Raw genomic sequence first — 17,182 nt, forward strand, 5'->3', positions numbered from 1 at the left:
AATTTGCAGCTTATTTTAAAAATACAAGTTTTTTTTTATGTTTACATATAAACTCAATCTCTTTATTCATAAAACCTCAAGCTTTTGAGTCTTTAGCTTGAAGCAGTGTGCATAATACCATACGTGATGCACTCTGCTCATCTCAGCTAAGAGGCCTGAGCAATATAAGCAAGACATTGGATATTACCCTTTGTTAGGAGAAATACCTGAATGCTACTCTAAAGAAAAAATAATGAACCTACACAACAGAGACTAAATACACATGTTCAAGAACTTTTGGTGCTAAAAATTAGAAAGCAAAGAAATATTTTAACGAGAAAGTTTGCCATGGACCTGGATACCTAATATATACAAAATTATGACATTACAAAACTGCCATCCACTTAAGAAAGTCAAGCAAAGAGAATTCACACAATATACATGGGAAACCTATTCTAAATGCTTTTCTAAAAGAAGTATCTAGAAATGCCAGGCAATTGATGTGAATGGTTAAAAAAAAATAAATCTGACAGCAAAGATACAGGAGCTGATAGTAAAAATTAGGCGTTAGCTGATTTTAAAACATAAGCAAAAGCACTTGCTAAAACAATTTCCAAGTTGACCTAGCTTAAGAACAAAGTACTATGCATTTTAAGAAAAGAAACAGCTGCAAAGGCACATACTTGGAAGACAAATCATCTAATACAGTGGTGATGAAAGCAGACAATCCTATCTAAGCTGGTAATACTATGATCTTAAGAACTTATTTATTATTACTTGTTATGTTTAAGTATAAACAAAGAGATTACATGAAAAGTGAAAGTTTGATGGCATGATTGCTACTGGAGTACCACAGACCTAAAAGCAAATTAAAAAAATATAAAAAATCCACAAGCATGAGAGGAAGAAAAATATATACAAGAATTAGAGGAGTCAGCATGACAGAATGAAATGAAACAGTCTAAAGCATTCAGGCTTAAAATATAAATAAATAAGAGTATTAGGAATGGTAGGGCAAATAAGCAATAAGCTAAGCAAGAAACCTTAGGAAATACATTTAAAAAAATTAAGAAGTATAGAACGCCTATAGGAAAAATTATATCCTCAGTAATCTGAGAATAAATTAAACTAGATATGTCATTAGTAGGACAGTCTGAATGGAAGCCTTATTCAGTGGAAATGTCAATTATGTAAGACTTCTCTAACTGTTCTGCTGTAGATTAAATACAGAGATTCTTTAATTTCAAAATCTGGTGGGTGTTAATGTGATTGCTTTCTCCTGAAACTTTTCTTCTTTTCCCACATACCCCTCACAGATAATGCATTATGGAAACCACTGCTGCTACAGACGTACATCTGCAAGGCTGTAAGTTTCTTTCTGAAGCATTTGAATCTGACCAAATGTGTTTAGATTATATAGCACTTTTAGATAAATTTAAAATGCTGTTTACCAAGAATATTTCATATTCATTTAGTAAGTCTTGTGATTCACATTATGTGGCAATGTAACTGATACCACATATATTGAAGAATAAATGCATATTTCCCTTTAAATTTCTTTGTGATTTCAGAAAGTGACTTTTTCAAGTGACAAACAATTTTAGTAACAAAGGCAGTACCCAATGCTCTGTGTTTATACCATGGTTTTGATAGAGGAATCTCCAACCCCAAACAATCTCTCCTACCAGCAAGTACAACAGGCAGCTCCTCAGAGGCCTCCTCACTTCTCCAGACAAGGTCTGCAAGAACATCTGCATCCTGACCACCACCCCAGCCACCTCCATGTAACCAGAGCAGGAATGACTTTCTGAACCAAGGACTTTGTGGCCTAGAACACACTAGGCTGAACACACGGGAGGAGCTGGTCTCTCTCCACTGCTTTTAGGATTTGAATATTGTCATATGTCTCGTGCACTTAGTCCCAGCTCCAAGCAACTAACAGGAATAATGACAAAAAAGCTTTTAAGGAAGTCGGTAAAACAAAACAAAACAAAAAACCCTGTTTCCACAGCAGTGCTTACAGGAACTGAAAGCAACAATACCACATTTGTGTCTCACAGGACTCCTATTCATCACATCACAAAGCACCAAAGATGTGCTCTGATTCAGGGCTGATCCACCAGCTTCTTTGTGACCTAGCAGAGACTGTCCTCAACTCTTCCATGGTCTTGCCAAGGGTGCTGGAGTGACTGCTTAGGATAAGGCTGTGTTTCTTGGCAAGTGTCCTTGTTTGTGTTCATTTCCAGTTAATGTTTGTGCCCTGGGTTGGTACTTTTTCCAGTGCTGGCATTGAACTAAAGGACATGTACAAGATCTTAACCTCCCAGTTGCATGGCATGAGGTTCATGAAGATAAGTTAAAGCAGCATGAAAATGTACGGTCTACAATAATAATATTCCTTCTTTTTGGGGTGGAAAGAGCAAACAAATGTATTATTAGTTCAATCACTATCAACTTACACTGGCATTTTATAAAAAGTACTAACAGCACCCTTTGACTGTCTGTGTAGACAGATATCTACAGCATCATCTATCCATGATTTTTTTTAATAAACAGTACAATTTGATGTCTATATTTTCACACTCAAAGGGAAAAACAATACTATTACAAATGTAGAAACGCCTGTTAGTGCATACCTTGAGAAGTGACATCGTATTTTTCTGCAGAAACCGATTTTATCTCCATTGTGACTTTATGCAGCAATTCAATTACTTGAACCTGTTTCATGAAATCGTGCAGCATTGCTTTTCCACAGCCCCTAAGATAGGCTTCCAGGATCACAGCAAATCTCTGCTGGTAGTGCATGGACTGGGCAATCTCGCTTCTTAAAAACCAAAACAAGAAGTGACCGATTCTTTTGTTCTAGAGGTGAAGTAAAACATTACAATTAGCACACGTGACAATTTCTTGACATGTTGCCAGTAATGTAGCATGAGTTGGCTGTATTTTAAAGTACTTACCCTCAAACCCCGTTTTAGCAGAAATCTAGCTAATGCACTGTCATGATACGGCTCAAATTTCACAGCCTGAGTAGCACAAACAGAGAAGACATGTTAGTAACATATTTAAGGCACTTACATTTTATAGTTGCATTTAATACTTTACAGATGACATACAGAATACACTGATGTAAGAGAAGAAACTGTAATAAAACAGGCCTTTGGAGAAAACAACATTGAAGAACAAATAAATGCCTTTGTTTGCGCGTGCTTCATTCAGCAAGCTCCTTCTATCTGCAACAAGTTCTTTTCAGATTTGTTATTGATGGCACAAATAAAAGCAAGGCAGGGGCTGGCTAAGCAGTGAGACCAATCTGAGCTCATGAATGCCAGTGAAACAACCCAACACCATTTTCAGGCCACAGCAAAAACCAATAAAATGAGAACAGTCTGCAGTCTGCCTGACACAGGGAATGCTTGAAAAGATTATTGCCGAATGAAATTATGTGTTTGTAATCATTTTTTAATTAAATTTCAATTTGGAAGCACCATTTTTTGACTAAATCTACCACCTCAGGACTCAGGCACCAGGGTTCGTGGCTGTGATCCCCAGCACTAACAGCAGCAGCAGAGGATGGAGGAGCAGCTTTTCAGTGCACCTGATCTCAGGCTCTCTGCCCTTCAGCCCCTAACGAACCCCAAATGGAAGGAAGGCTCTGATACATGCCCTATTCTGATGGAGCACAACTAAGAGGAAGACTTCACCAGAGTTTGGGTTTTTTTTAATGACTCCATGAGCACAGACCTTTTTTCTCTTCCAACAGCCACTCCCTTCCACCCAAGCCCGCAGATATTTCAATGCTGCTGCCAACACAGGGTGGAAACAAGAAGTCAACAACTTTTTTGAAGTGTCAGGACTGGATTATTATTTTTTTAAACTGTTATTCTCACCCTCACCACAACAACCAAGTGTCTACAAAAAAAGAAAAGAGGCCTGTCACATGTTCAGGCACTGGGCTGTGGTGGGGAACTTGTCCACTTCAAGTGGGTTTTCCAGCAGCTTCTTTCCTGTTGATTGAAGGAGTTGAGATCCAAGGAGGATCAGATTGAGGCTAACGGGGAAGAAAGGTAGGCATGTATATCCCGTGACATGAAAAGGGAAATAAGAAGCAAACAATCTCTGAACAGTCACAAAATCCCTCATGTGGACAGAGGTGGCTGGCGAATGGCGTCAGGTTCTGGAAACAGCGAGCCAGGAAGCAGGGAGATTGAGGACAAAGGGATGTGCAGAGAGCCTGGTGCGTGCACTATGCTCAGCTTTCAGAAGCATCAAAGTATGCCAACCTCTAGCGATAGCTATTCAACACAATATAATGGCTCTTTCAAGACCACTCTGCCCTACAGCTTGCAAAGGAGCAACCAAGGCACCACAAGAGGCCTACAAAATTCATCAAACCAGTCACAGGGTCCTATGAGCTCTTAAAAGTATCGCAGCACGCAGCTGTATTTTTATTAGTAGTATTAAAATATCAACACCATTTCTGAAATGTAAATATTCTTGTGGGTTTATTCAAGAGAAAAAAAAAAAATCAAGCTTTTTCAGTCAGCCCTCTAGAATGAAGCAACCCATAAAAAGCTGTGAAGCCTTGTTCCTTCCAGCTGCTGAATGACATTGAAGGAAGCCAAGCACCAGACTTGCCCTTCAAGAGTCTCATAATTCTGCAAGAGCTGTCTTGACCATCTCTGCAATACTGTTTTATTTCCCCAAGCAATAACATCTTATTTAGGAAAGATAATGGGTGCTCACAAGCATATATTGATTATAAGATAAATACAACCTTTTACTTTGCCTGCAAGATTATGGCTATGAGTTTTTGTTGTTGTTGTTGTTGTTTTTTTTTATAAAAAACTCTTTTCACTGCAACAAGGCACCCAAAAGCAATGACCATTCCATAAATTCAAATGGATTTGCTTGCAGGTCCAAGACAGGCTATCACAAACCTCGTTGTGGTACATGTTTTGCTGAACGTTTGTCCTGCATATCCCTGAAAAACAACTTCAGAATGAAACACAGCCAAACAACCAGCCATTGTTTCCAAACAAGACCTCCACAAGTTGCAAATGTATTTTAACATAAAAGAATACTAAAAACATGGACATGAAACTGTTGGAGAGTGTCCAGAGGAGGGCTACGAAGATGGTGAAAGGCCTGGAGGGGAAGACGTACGAGGAACGGCTGAGGGCACTGGGCTTGTTCAGCCTGGAGAAGAGGAGGCTGAGGGGAGACCTCATCGCAGTCTACAACTTCCTCGTAAGGGGGTGTCGAGAGGCAGGAGACCTTTTCTCCATTAACACCAGCGACAGGACCCGCGGGAACGGGGTTAAGCTGAGGCAGGGGAAGTTTAGACTTGACATCAGGAGGGGGTTCTTCACAGAGAGAGTGGTTGCACACTGGAACAGGCTCCCCAGGGAAGTGGTCACTGCACCGAGCCTGTCTGAATTTAAGAAGAGATTGGACTGTGCACTTAGTCACATGGTCTGAACTTGGGTAGACCTGTGCGGTGTCAAGAGTTGGACTTGATGATCCTTAAGGGTCCCTTCCAACTCAGGATATTCTATGATTCTATGATGATTCTATGAGTATCCTTATTATGCTTGTTTTTTAGAAATAATTATTTTGTCAGTCTAACTTTTCTTTTTTCTTCACAGAGGCAATTACCAACATTTGAACACCAATAATAAAAGGTAGCCACTAAAAAAGTCTGCTGGCACTTCATCAGGTCCCTGCATGTCAATGCCTTGTTCGTTCACCAACAGAAAACCTTTACTCACTGCCATATACAAGCAGCTCAATCTTTTTTTTTGTTGGTGTTTGTTTTTCAATGGATTTTGCTCTGTTTTCACTATCCTGACCACGTTTCATCAACTGCACAGAGAACCACAGACCTTTACAGGGAGTTCAGTGGATTTATTTAGGGCATGGCTACTTCTGTCTGGGATAAGCTGGTCGGTAAATAAAACGTTCGATTTCTAGCTGTGCTGGGAGGTAGGATGGGAATATCCTGTGCTCAGTGACATAAGCCATAAAGCTTTCACAAAGGCACGCATGTGGAAAGCGATGACTGTTCTCAGAAAAGACATTTTGGATGTGTCTATCAGAGCAGAGGAATGCCTAACATTCATTCATTCTCTGAAAAGCATGGATTTTCAAACACGCTGTGGTATCAATGCTCTGCTGCAGGGTGCTGAAGGCCTGTGCTCTGTAATTAGCTATGGAAGAAAAGACGAGAGAGCAGCTGAGAGATGAAAGTTGGGAACTAGTAATTTTTTCCCTCTTGGGGATGACAGTATTTTAATTTCATGATACGTTTCTTACTGAAAATGGCACTGTAATGTTAAAATACTATGACTTTATGCTACACTAATTTAATTTACTGTTAGAGAAAGAGATGCTCTTTAAAACTCTCCAGAATTGTATTTCCTGAAAGCAAATCATTTAAAAAACACATTAAAAAAAAGATTATTTCGCCCTCCTTCTCTTAGGCACTTTGATATCAACCAACCACCATCCCAAACCCCTCATTTGGCTACAAAAGCGAATAAAATTGCTGAGCCACACGTAGACTGCAAACCTTGCAGCCAAGCGTATTTATAGCAGCAGCTCCGTGGGAGGTCCAATGAGGTAACCACCGCGGTTCCTTTGGTTAATGCATAAGTGCATAAATTCTGCCTGGGGAGCCTAATCTTCAGACAAGCGAAGACAAGGCTAAAAAGACTTGTTTAAAGCATTACTGATGTGCAGCAAAGTCTGGAAACTAAACTGCATTTTCGCAGTAACCAGGGCTCTCTCGGAGCACACATAAATTAAAAGCCCCATCCCACAGGTTCCCAGGCTGCAGCATTTCCTTTTTTTTTTTTTTTTTTTTTAAAATGCCAATTCTGTCCTCCGATTCTCTGAAAAAAAAAATAAAATATATTTCCTGCTCTGCAGGCTGACAGCCCTTCCATGCGAACCAGAGACCTGTCAGCTCGGGGAAGCCTGCGGAGTCGCCGTGCTCCAGGGGATGCGTTTACCACGAAGGGCTGTGGGGTTGCACCTTTCATCAGCCATCAGACACGGCTTCGCTGCTGACAGCCTGCCCAGCTCCAGCACCACTTTGCGGAAAACAAACTGACCAGTTTGCTTGGATAACTGCTATAAACTTTCCAGGCATTTCATCTAGCAGATCACACACAAAGCACTGCAAATAAATACAGTGGTGATTCATTTCCACTAAAACCAGTTTTTTTCACGCAACTTCCCAGAATGAATTAATTTTATGTATGGAGACAAAACATCCTTTTATTTACTGTAAAAATTGTTTAGAACCTTCTAAATAAATTTGTCCCCCTTAACGGACCAAGACCATTGCCACACATTACGTAACTACACTGTCATTCTTGACCTAAAATCCAACCTGTTTTTTTATTTGTGCCTTCGCTGTGTTAACATCTGCTTTTGCTTCCTTTCTCTCTAGAAATTGGTAAAGCTGATCAACAGTTTGTCAGTGCTGTGGGATTCAGACCTGACGTGACCAGGGTTAGAGACAGCACAGTTGGGATTTGCGCCCAACATATGCCAATGTTGACAATTTTCAGAAAAACACACTGTTTTAGATACGAGGCAACAGTGCTACAAAAATAATAACATAGACAAAAGATGGAAGTGGATGGTATGTTTTGGGTTAATTTGGTTAGTACCACTGCTTTGATTAAAGACCAAAGACTTCAAAACCAGGGCCACTTGCAGGCATGGGAATGGTTATGTGGTAATGCAAATATTCTCAGAAGCCAGAGACCAAGAATGCAAATACTCCTTACCTGCACAAGCTGCAGAAGATAATGAAGAACGTCATCATCTTCTAAACTTTCCAGTTTTTGAACTGCCATTGCTCGTACATTTTCATCGGAAAAGTTGCAGTCCAGAAGTTGCATTGTGAGTCCAACATCTAAAGTGCTTTGATCCCACGCCTCCTTTTTAGCTAGCAACTGGTACGTTTTGGCCACTATTTCTTGTTGTCCCCATTTGACAGAGCTAAGCAGCTTAGGATACGCCTTGGGGTGCTTTATGCTTTCATATCTAAAGTGCCACAACAGTTCTTTGTCCTCGGGAGAAAGTGGGTTAAGTGGGTCAGTTGCGATGATCTCTTCAAGTTGCTTGCGAAGCTGGTTGGGCATTTCAGCTCGAGTCCTGTCCCCTTGGGAGTCAGATGTTATCCTGTGCTTGGGCAAGGCAATTGGGTGACAGTACTTGTCCAGCACGATCGAGATAGCCATGGAGTTTTCTTTATCTGGATTAGTTGCCGATGTGAGCTTGTCTGCGTTGATACTTCCTTGTTCTTCCCCCTTGCCTGGGATTTTCCACATGTGGAGCACATACTCCCCACTTCGTAGCAGGAAGCGGTGATCTATCAGCAGAAGGTTTACATAATAGAGAAGCTGGGTTTTGCACTTCGAATCGGAGTTGGGGGAGTCATGAGACTGAAGGTTTGTCTTTGTGGACAGCCCCTGCGCTTTACCACAGTATATCTGAAGATTCAGGAGTGCTCCCTTAGGCAGATCCTTGATCTTGATATCAAACTCCAGCCAGATGTTCCACAGAACCTCCTCGGTAAAAGGCTTCGAGGAAGTCCTCCTCTGTGAAAGGAGCTGTTGCCCGTGTTGAATGTTAGCCTCAACAAACACCGTAAGATCAGTATTTCTTGGTAAAACTGGAATGTCAATGCCAATTATTTTCACCCTAAATTTCCTGTTACAATCCCACAACGAGATAGTGAAGACCCTCTCGTGATCTTTTCCGTCTATTGTCAATTGTTCGTGATACCCTGTAACTCCTGTACAGTCATCCACCAACGGCCACTCCTCCTTCTGAACCTCATCCTCGCTTGGGTCGGGGGGGTTGTCTAACACCAGGTGGATTTCCTCCCCGTTCTTAAGGCATTGTCTTATCCAGTGAAAATCTTTGATCGGTGTCTCTCCAGTAATGTACTCATCTCTGCCACAAATCCTGAGAACGAAATCCAATTCGCTGTGGTCTTCAGGAATATCCATCAAAGATTTCTTCTTCGCCATTTTTGTGAAAAAGCTATGGAGAATCATATCTGGCGTGTCATCTATTGACACTTTAATTTTTTGGCTCGTTGTTCCTCTGTGTATGATTATGAAAATGTTATTATTAGTGATCTTCTTAAACAAATACTCTGGGAGTGGCTTAGATGTAGTCCATGGGTGCATCGCATACAGTTTAGGATCCCTACAGGCTACCTCTATCATTCGTGGAGTGACTAATCTGCGGCGGGTAAATTCTAGCTCATCATCATGCACGTTGCTCACATCGGTAACATCATAACCAATTAGATTGTTAAGCTGCCGCTGAAATTCCTGAACTTCCTCTGATGGTTTTTGTTTCTGGACAACGTATATCTTGCCTACCTTCTTCTGTAACACTTTCCAGTACAGTATGCAGTCTAAGGTCTGTAATACTTGATGCTTATCATAAATTTCATACCACTGCCCCTTCTTCTGATACTGGAGAATGAACTGATCCGGGGTGAATGCCTGGTAGAAGTCTGTGGTTTGGCTCATCTCGATTGCACGCATCCAAATCTGTGCTTTCATTTGCTCGACTGTACAGTTTCCAGCTATTTCGAGTAACATCATTTCCGGTATTTTAGTATGTTTATTGCTTGTAGGTAAAATGAACTCAATGGCTATCAGTTCCATTGAGGACAAATTACTCGATGTACAGTAAGGTTTCATTCTTCTCCTCCTTCGTTTGTTTTCCTCTCTCATAACAACAGGCTGTTCATAATCCCCCAGCTCCATGCCAGAAGAAATCTAGCAAAACATAGAAATATTCGGTTATTTTCTCATCTAGATTTTTCTTTACTTTTTTTTTTTTTTTAATTCTTCGTAATTAAAATCACGGGCCAGTCCGAACCCTGCTATGTGTTTTTTAGATTTCCTCTTCCCCTTAATTTCTGGCCATAAAAATTTGATTTATATAAACCACTCCAGATGTAATGTATTCAATCGAAAACGAAATATAACAAAAAAACCCAATGATTAAGTAATTAAAAAAGAGTTTTTAAACAGCCTTCCCAGATTTCACTAAGTGGTCTGACTGTATATTTCTGCCATACTGACTTGCTTTTGCTTCTCTTTAATCAAATTGATTCTTCTGCTGCTTCTTCTGTTTTGATGTTGTTGGTATTAACATAAGTGGATTTTCATAGAAATCAAAAGACACACTATGAGCACAACACTGTCCTACCAAGCTCTAGGAAAGGCTGAAATGAACAAAACAAGGACTTAATTTGCAGACTGGACAGAAGTGAGCCTACTCCCATTTTCCTCTGCCTCTCTTCTTAGTAATGAGGAATAAGGACTTACACCCCAAAAAATCCCTTAAGGTTCAAAAGTCTAGTTCTTGAGACAATTGTTTAATATGTATCTGAATTTACACCTAGCGTCCTTCGATGTGCTTTTTAAAAATAAATCAATTCACCAGACTGGTAACACCCAACCATTTTAAAAGCCAGGACTTCCAGTATAAGCTATTACATTGTTACAGAAGAAAAAACACCTAAATTGGGGGTTGGAACTGGATGATTTTAAGGTGCTTTCCAACTCACCCCATTCTATGGTTCTATGACATTTCATTACCCTATACATCCCATCACACCTAAAGCAGCTGTAAAACAATTTTGAATGTCAGTAGTTTACCATGTTGGCTTTCAGTAAATAAAAAATGTTTGCCGTTAATCTCCATTAATCAATATTAAAGTGGAAGTTATTCACCAAGAGCCCGAGAGAGGAAGGCGGCGTTGGTCGGATGCACTCACACGAGCTGAGTAAAGTTAAGTTACAGTGATACATGAACATCTTTTTCAGATGTTTTTTACAAAAAAACCTTCCTCTAACTGCTGCAAGAACTCAAACGCCATCGTAACGATGCCCTAGCAGATAACAGAACAAGATAAAAACATCTTAAACTGAAACAATATAACGTGCTAATTAAAATTATTTTTTCAAGTCCCGGAAAGCAAACAACTGTGGACACCACCTTTATCACTAACAAAACACAAGGAAATATTACCTGCTTATCAAAGAAAGGCTGAATTGCTGAAGACGACTCATTTGTTTAATTTCTGAAGTTCCTTTTTTTTTTTTTTTTTTAAAGGAAGATCATTCACACAACAAATTCTTTGTTTAAGCTGTTCTGCTTTTCTTGCTCGCCCTCCTATCCAGATGCAAAGGAAGTGCTGCACTTACCAGGAAGGAAGTTTTAACCAAGTTGATTATACATACGATTGCTCATTTTTTAAAAAAGTCAGAATGCTTTTCCTGTTACAACAGTAAAAATACATTTGCCGTACAGCAATTTAATTTTAACACACATGCATACAAGACACGCTTACAGCCTGTCTTTAGCACAGGCACAGACTGCTAAAAATAATGTGGGTGGTAAAACTGATGAATCTAAATAAAACTTCTTTAAAATACTGTGAGGATAAAATATATTTTAGGGAACCTAACTACATTACAAGAGTTGAATAAATCATACTAGGTAAAATAAAGCAATTTGCAACGTTTCCGTATTTTTATTTGCATGGTGGTAGCCCTTTGAGGGCTCCCAACTTAAATTATTTACAGTTTTTAAGCCAATCTTTGTACAAACATCACGTGGAGTTGGTATATTCCAAGGACCTTGCATGGCAGCCTCACTGACAGAACCACTGGGCAATCTCCCTCCTTGTGCTTTAACTTACCCGGTTATGACTACAAACACCCGGTGAAACCCATTGGAAACGATGACTTAAGGTTTGGAAAGAATTTAAATTATGGACTTTCAGCCTTAATTCTTGTAATGAACTGCAACCTGAAGAGCTGTTCCTTTGCCAAAAATAATCCCTAAAGGAAAGGATTTGGGAAAGTATTTACAAATCAGAAAGGAAAGACAGAAAAAACTCTAATCTTACCCTTTTCCCTATGATTTTTCCAGGGAAATACTGACAATTTTGAAGAGCAATAAGTAAATGCATGCTACAGAAATGATGACTTTAAGAAAAAGAAAAAAATACAAGACAACTGAAAGGTATTTTAGCAACAGTGAAGTGATGGTGTCTTTTTTTTTTTTTTTTTTTTAAGATACACTTTCTTTTTATCTCATTAGACACCGCCCTTACTAAAAAGAAAAAGAAAAAAAATAAACAACTCCCTCTGTATTGGCAAAAAAAGTATCTGATAGCCTCTTACTGCCTCTAACATGCCATGCACAACCTCTGAAATTACCACTTTGCCAAGGTTAAGAAAGGAAAATACTGTCCAGAGTACATAACTCTTCTTACTCCTAGCACTGTTTTGCTTGGCAATTAAGACTGATTTCTTTTTACAGATTATATTTTCTTTTCTACAATATTTCTGGAAGCGAGTTTGGGGAAAACACACCCTGTCCCTGCTCCCTTTAGCTTTTAGAGTCAGTCTTTGAAATTTCTCAAGGAATTTGTGAAGGTGCCCTGGACATTTTGCCACTGCCACGAGATCTACCAGTTCTGGCAACAACATCTCCACAACTCATCATTTGGACACGTGCAGCCCATCAGCTCTCATCAGCTGCAGCCTCCGCAGGATCCCAACACTACACACGACTTTCCTCCCCACTGAAAAAATGTGCATGGTGCTGGAAAACTTGAGCACTCACCCTTCAGCCTCAACAGCAGCACCCAGGATGGTGGAAGAGAAGGAGCAGCCAGTACGAAATGCAAAGGAAAAGGAGCTGGAGGTGTAGGAAAAGAAATGGAGCAGTATTGAAGAGGGAAATGTGTTTGCAAAACCTATGTTTTGGCATTCCCTGACGTTGCAGCACTCTTGCGGAGTCTGTATTTTGAAGTATAATATCTAAAACCCATAATATAGTCAGGAATTTCATGTAGGTTTCTCCATTTAAGCATAAGCTGTCAGCAGTGTGACTTTTCATGCCGACAGGCAACATAGTTTTCTCACATATAGCCCTCATTCCAGCAGTCCCTGTGCTGACCTTTCAAGGAAACCTGGACCCGTTGCAGTTTCATTGGTTTCTGCCAGACTTAGGACAGCATGCCTGCTTAAAATGTCCTAATTTTGCCACCATGTGATATGCACATAAGGATAAACTTTTCAAAGCCATATACAGATATATTCCATCTCCTCCTAAGCTGTCCTAGCTCTTCTCCATTGATCATGACTACCAAGATGCTTTCAAATGAAGCACCTCTGCCTCAGGCAGCAGAGAATTACCCTGCATGCTGCTCAACTGCTCTAATTATTGGGCATTTTCATCCACTTAAAAAGTCCAGGAGAGCAATACTGTGGGAGAATCAGATATTCCCCAGCAAACTGCATCAGCTACAATGCAAAATGTGTGATGCTTGTGCAACTGCCCATACAAGATGCTCTTCTTCCACGTTCATTTACCATGTCTAGTCCAATCTAGACTTCCAACTCCATTCCCAGTCCAGCTCTGAGCCCTCTTCATGAGCTTCAGAAGCAGTTTTTGGACCAATGACCATCTCTAACCTCTGCCCCTGTCAGACCGTTGACCATCTCTAACCTCTGTCTCTGCCATGACAGACAGAAAAGTGTCCCCACTCTTACAGTGACGCCAAAATTGTACCCATTTCTTGCTAATCCATGTGTGGGCAAGGCCCAAATGCATTTCCTCATTCATATACATCAGAAAACATTTATAACTGAAAATCTTTTAAAATAACTTCCCAAAACCTTTGTTGTGCCAAAGCATTACTTCCAGTATTGACTTTTGCATATGCCTATTGCAACACCACCACGAAAAAAATTTTAAAAATCAACCCTTGTTTTTCTAATTCTTGCAAGCCTCAGCAATTTTGAATTTCCCTGTATCAGGAGAAGTGTCCCACCACTGGCTTGTGAATCCTGATGGGGGGCAATGGAGCAGGAGGAGATGGGCCTGTAAAAGGCAACAAAGAAAAGCAAACATGCTCACCTTCATCTCCCATCATGGTCCTATCTAACCACTCAGCTCAGCAAACTGATCACAGCAGCAACAGAAAAAATTGGTTAACTTTCAGCTGGATCAGTTCCTTGGTCTTACTCAACACTTGCAGGAGTGGCAGGGCAAGGAAGGGAAAAGAAGGGAGGGGAATGGAACCAGCACTGGTCAGGGTAACCGGGACTGAAACATTCACAGCGGGATTAGGAGATAAATTCATGAGTAAACTTGTGAAGTGATTTGAGAACACTGGTTGAAAGGTGCTTTTAAAAGACAATGTGGTATTATCGTGGTTACTTCATACATTCTGCTGCCAAAACAAGTGTAAAAAAAATCAATAGATTGTGTTTGATTTTTACTAGTTGTTTATTCTTTACTAGTTATTATAATGATTTTTGTTTCTTACTAGTTTCTGCTTCTGGTTTAATTCACCATGTGAAAAACATATTTTAAATTAGTCTTTTCATGTTAGTGTTAACTCCTTCCCAGACAATATAAGCTACAAGAAAATAGGCACTATCAGAGCAAGAATTACCTCATGCACACGTTATGCAAATATAATAATAACCCATTTACATTCACTCTTTCAGATAAAGCTAGCTTTCGAGATAAATGCAGAAAAAAGCAAGCACAAATGACATGACCCGAAGGTTTCCAAGTAACAAACTACATCTGCTTGCCAGCATTGTTCTGTAGGAGACTGCTTTGCATTTGCTAGATAAGAGTAAAATTTATCTCCCTAATGTATGTATTATGATGCGGTCCCAAACTACACAGACAACACACTCTAATACATTAAATACGAAAACAACCACGAACACTGTTCTGCTTAGTTCTTTTGTCAAATCCGCTAGCAGCTACTGACTTTCAAGGGAACTAAAACAATGCAGGTTCCCATTAGCAAGTAAACTTCACCAATATAGCCGTGTTCTTCACCAGAAAGTATCCTGCCCAGCTGACACACCTCAACACCTCCGCCAGAAGGCTGTGCAGCGGAGCAGACTGCAATATTACCAGGACTGTGAATATTTTCAGGACCCCCCCTATCCTCACCACAAACCTCTGCATACTTTGGTTTCTTCTAGAGGTGTCTCTTTGGGATAGATACCCCAAACCAAACAAAACCTTCCAGCTGGTTCCCAAAATTTTGGGCAGGGCGTTTGGCAGAGTTCTGGCTGTGCACATGACAGGTGATCTACCTTTAGAGCAGCGCTTCACAGAGCCTGGAAACACACAGAGTGCAACTATGGCTCCTGCAGTGACTGTTAGGATACAGCCTATCCTTTAAAGTTGTGCTCCTTTTTCCAAATACCGATCTTTACCGATATTTTTTACACTGAAAGCCAACTCCACAACGCCCTAAGCGACGCCTGCTGCCATTTTTTGGGGGGTCAGTGCAAATTTTACGGTCTACACGAGCTAGGCAGGCACAAGACGAGGCAAAACGGATATTTCCTGAGGAGCAGCAGAGCTGACTCAGGATCCGAATCCCGGCGGGCACAGCCTGCTCCAGCCGCTTGCAGCACCCCCTGCCTCCAACCTTCCCCCCAGCCCCGTGCGGAGCGCGGCCCCCGCCCTGAGATGGCGGCCGCCGCCGTGCGCCCCGGGGGAGGGGGGGGCGCCTCCAAACCCCGGCGCTGCCACCTCCAGGGGCCGGGCAGGGCCGGGCCGCGGAGCACCGAGCCCCCGCCGGTGCCCTGCGAGTCTCGGCCGGGCAGGGCAGGGCTTGGGCCGGCCCGGGGTAGGGTCCAGCGGTGCCCCCCGGGCCGCAGCTACTCACCGCAGCGGCGGGGCCGCGGCCCGGCTCCGCGCAGGTGCCTCGGTCTCAGCGGGGAGCGGAGCGGGCCGGGGGCCGGGCGGGAGGCTCCATGGCCGGCGGGAGGCAGCTCCGCAGCCGCCGCCAATCACACGGAGAGGGAACCGGCGCTGGGGCCTCCCCGCCCCGCTCGGCCCGGCCCCGGCCTCCCTCAGCTTCAGCCTCAGCTTCAGCCCCGGGCGCTGCGGGGTCCCCGTCCCGTCCCGTCCCGTCACAGCGAGCCGAGGACCAGCTTGGTCCTTACCGGGACCTGCCCGGGCTGTCCCCGAACAGCCCGGCTGATGGTGGGCTGCTCCAGGGCTCCGTGGCCTTCTCCTCTGGAAGGGCTTTCATGCTGGCTGATGAGATGTCTACTTGTGCAGGATTAGCCTCTTACTTCTCCTAACCCTATTTTTTTTCTTCCATCTACTTTTGGTTTGAAGGCGCTGGATTCTTGCTGTCCTGCTGGCCCGCTATCTCCAGGCCCCGCAGCCTCTCTGCCTTTTGGTCGTGTTCCTCAGCCCCCTGGTGATTCCCGTAGCCTGCCCCTGGGCTCCTGCCAAAGGGGCCGCATGGGTTTTGGAAGGCGCAGCTCTGAGCTGGACACCGCAGTCCTCCAGCTACGGCCCTGCCAAGGCTGCCCGCAGCAGGAGCATTAATTCATCCGCCTTCCAGAGCCAAGACTCAAATTGTAGCACAGGCATAACCAACCCTCCGCTTCCAACCCAAACAAACAGCACTCCGCTACAGCCCATTCACTCCCTGGGCTGCTGCCTGCTCCGCTCTGGAAGGAGCTGAGTATTTGTATCTCCTCACCTCTGTTTTGAAACGGGTAACAAAGTTATCTCAGTGATTGTACCCAGACCTTTTCTGACCTTGATCTTGCAATGAGACTCAGAGGTGAACCCCCGTGTGGCAAGGAGCCCACATGCTTGCCCTGAACAACGTGCTGACAGAAGGTGACGTCTTCAGGGAGTGCTTGACAAGATCATAGGTTTCCACACAGGCTATAAAAGGGAATTTGAATTTTCTATGTGCTCTGTGTTAACCTCCATAGAGCAAAAAATATCAGAAGAGAGTAACTGGTGTGTTCCTGTGTGTTCCTCATACAGATGCTATTGTAAAAGTTTGGATAATTGTCATTATAACAGTGGAGTTCTTTTGATTTAAAAAATCATCTGCATGACAACGCTAAGAGTTGTAATACCAGCCTGAAGCAGAAAGTAATTCAGAAACGATTGTATAAACATGGAGTTTCAAAATTAATGTGTTACACTGAGCAGTGGCTAAATGAAAGTGTAACTATGTACGGCTTTAAGTTCCCTTTTTACAAAGCTGGAAGCAAAATGAAAGCCTTTAACAACCTTCACATGATGTGCCTGCAGCACAGGGGAAACATGGTGAAGATTCACTGACTTTGTG

The 17,182-nt window shown here is 42.2% G+C and overlaps 1 protein-coding gene across 3 annotated transcripts in view; it reads right to left on the reverse strand.

Moving 5' to 3' along the window:
- Positions 1 to 16,315, reverse strand: part of PIK3CG (phosphatidylinositol-4,5-bisphosphate 3-kinase catalytic subunit gamma) — a 35,949-nt gene extending 19,634 nt beyond the window's left edge. The window contains exons 1-4 of one of the 3 annotated variants that reach the window (XM_068669777.1): positions 16,026 to 16,315; positions 7,779 to 9,794; positions 2,940 to 3,005; positions 2,616 to 2,841 (exon numbers count right to left, since the gene is read on the reverse strand). In XM_068669777.1, coding sequence (XP_068525878.1) covers positions 2,616 to 2,841; positions 2,940 to 3,005; positions 7,779 to 9,782 — 2,296 coding nt within the window. In that variant the 5' untranslated portion in view covers positions 9,783 to 9,794; positions 16,026 to 16,315. Of the gene's footprint in view, positions 1 to 2,615; positions 2,842 to 2,939; positions 3,006 to 7,778; positions 9,795 to 11,055; positions 11,224 to 15,745; positions 15,964 to 16,025 lie in introns of those variants that run through there. The other 2 variants (XM_068669774.1, XM_068669776.1) reach the window with 2 other exon arrangements.
- Between the last annotated feature and the right edge of the window lie 867 nt (positions 16,316 to 17,182).

Source organism: Anas acuta, chromosome 1, assembly GCF_963932015.1.
Source record: "Anas acuta chromosome 1, bAnaAcu1.1, whole genome shotgun sequence".
NCBI classification, from domain to species: Eukaryota; Metazoa; Chordata; class Aves; order Anseriformes; family Anatidae; genus Anas; species Anas acuta.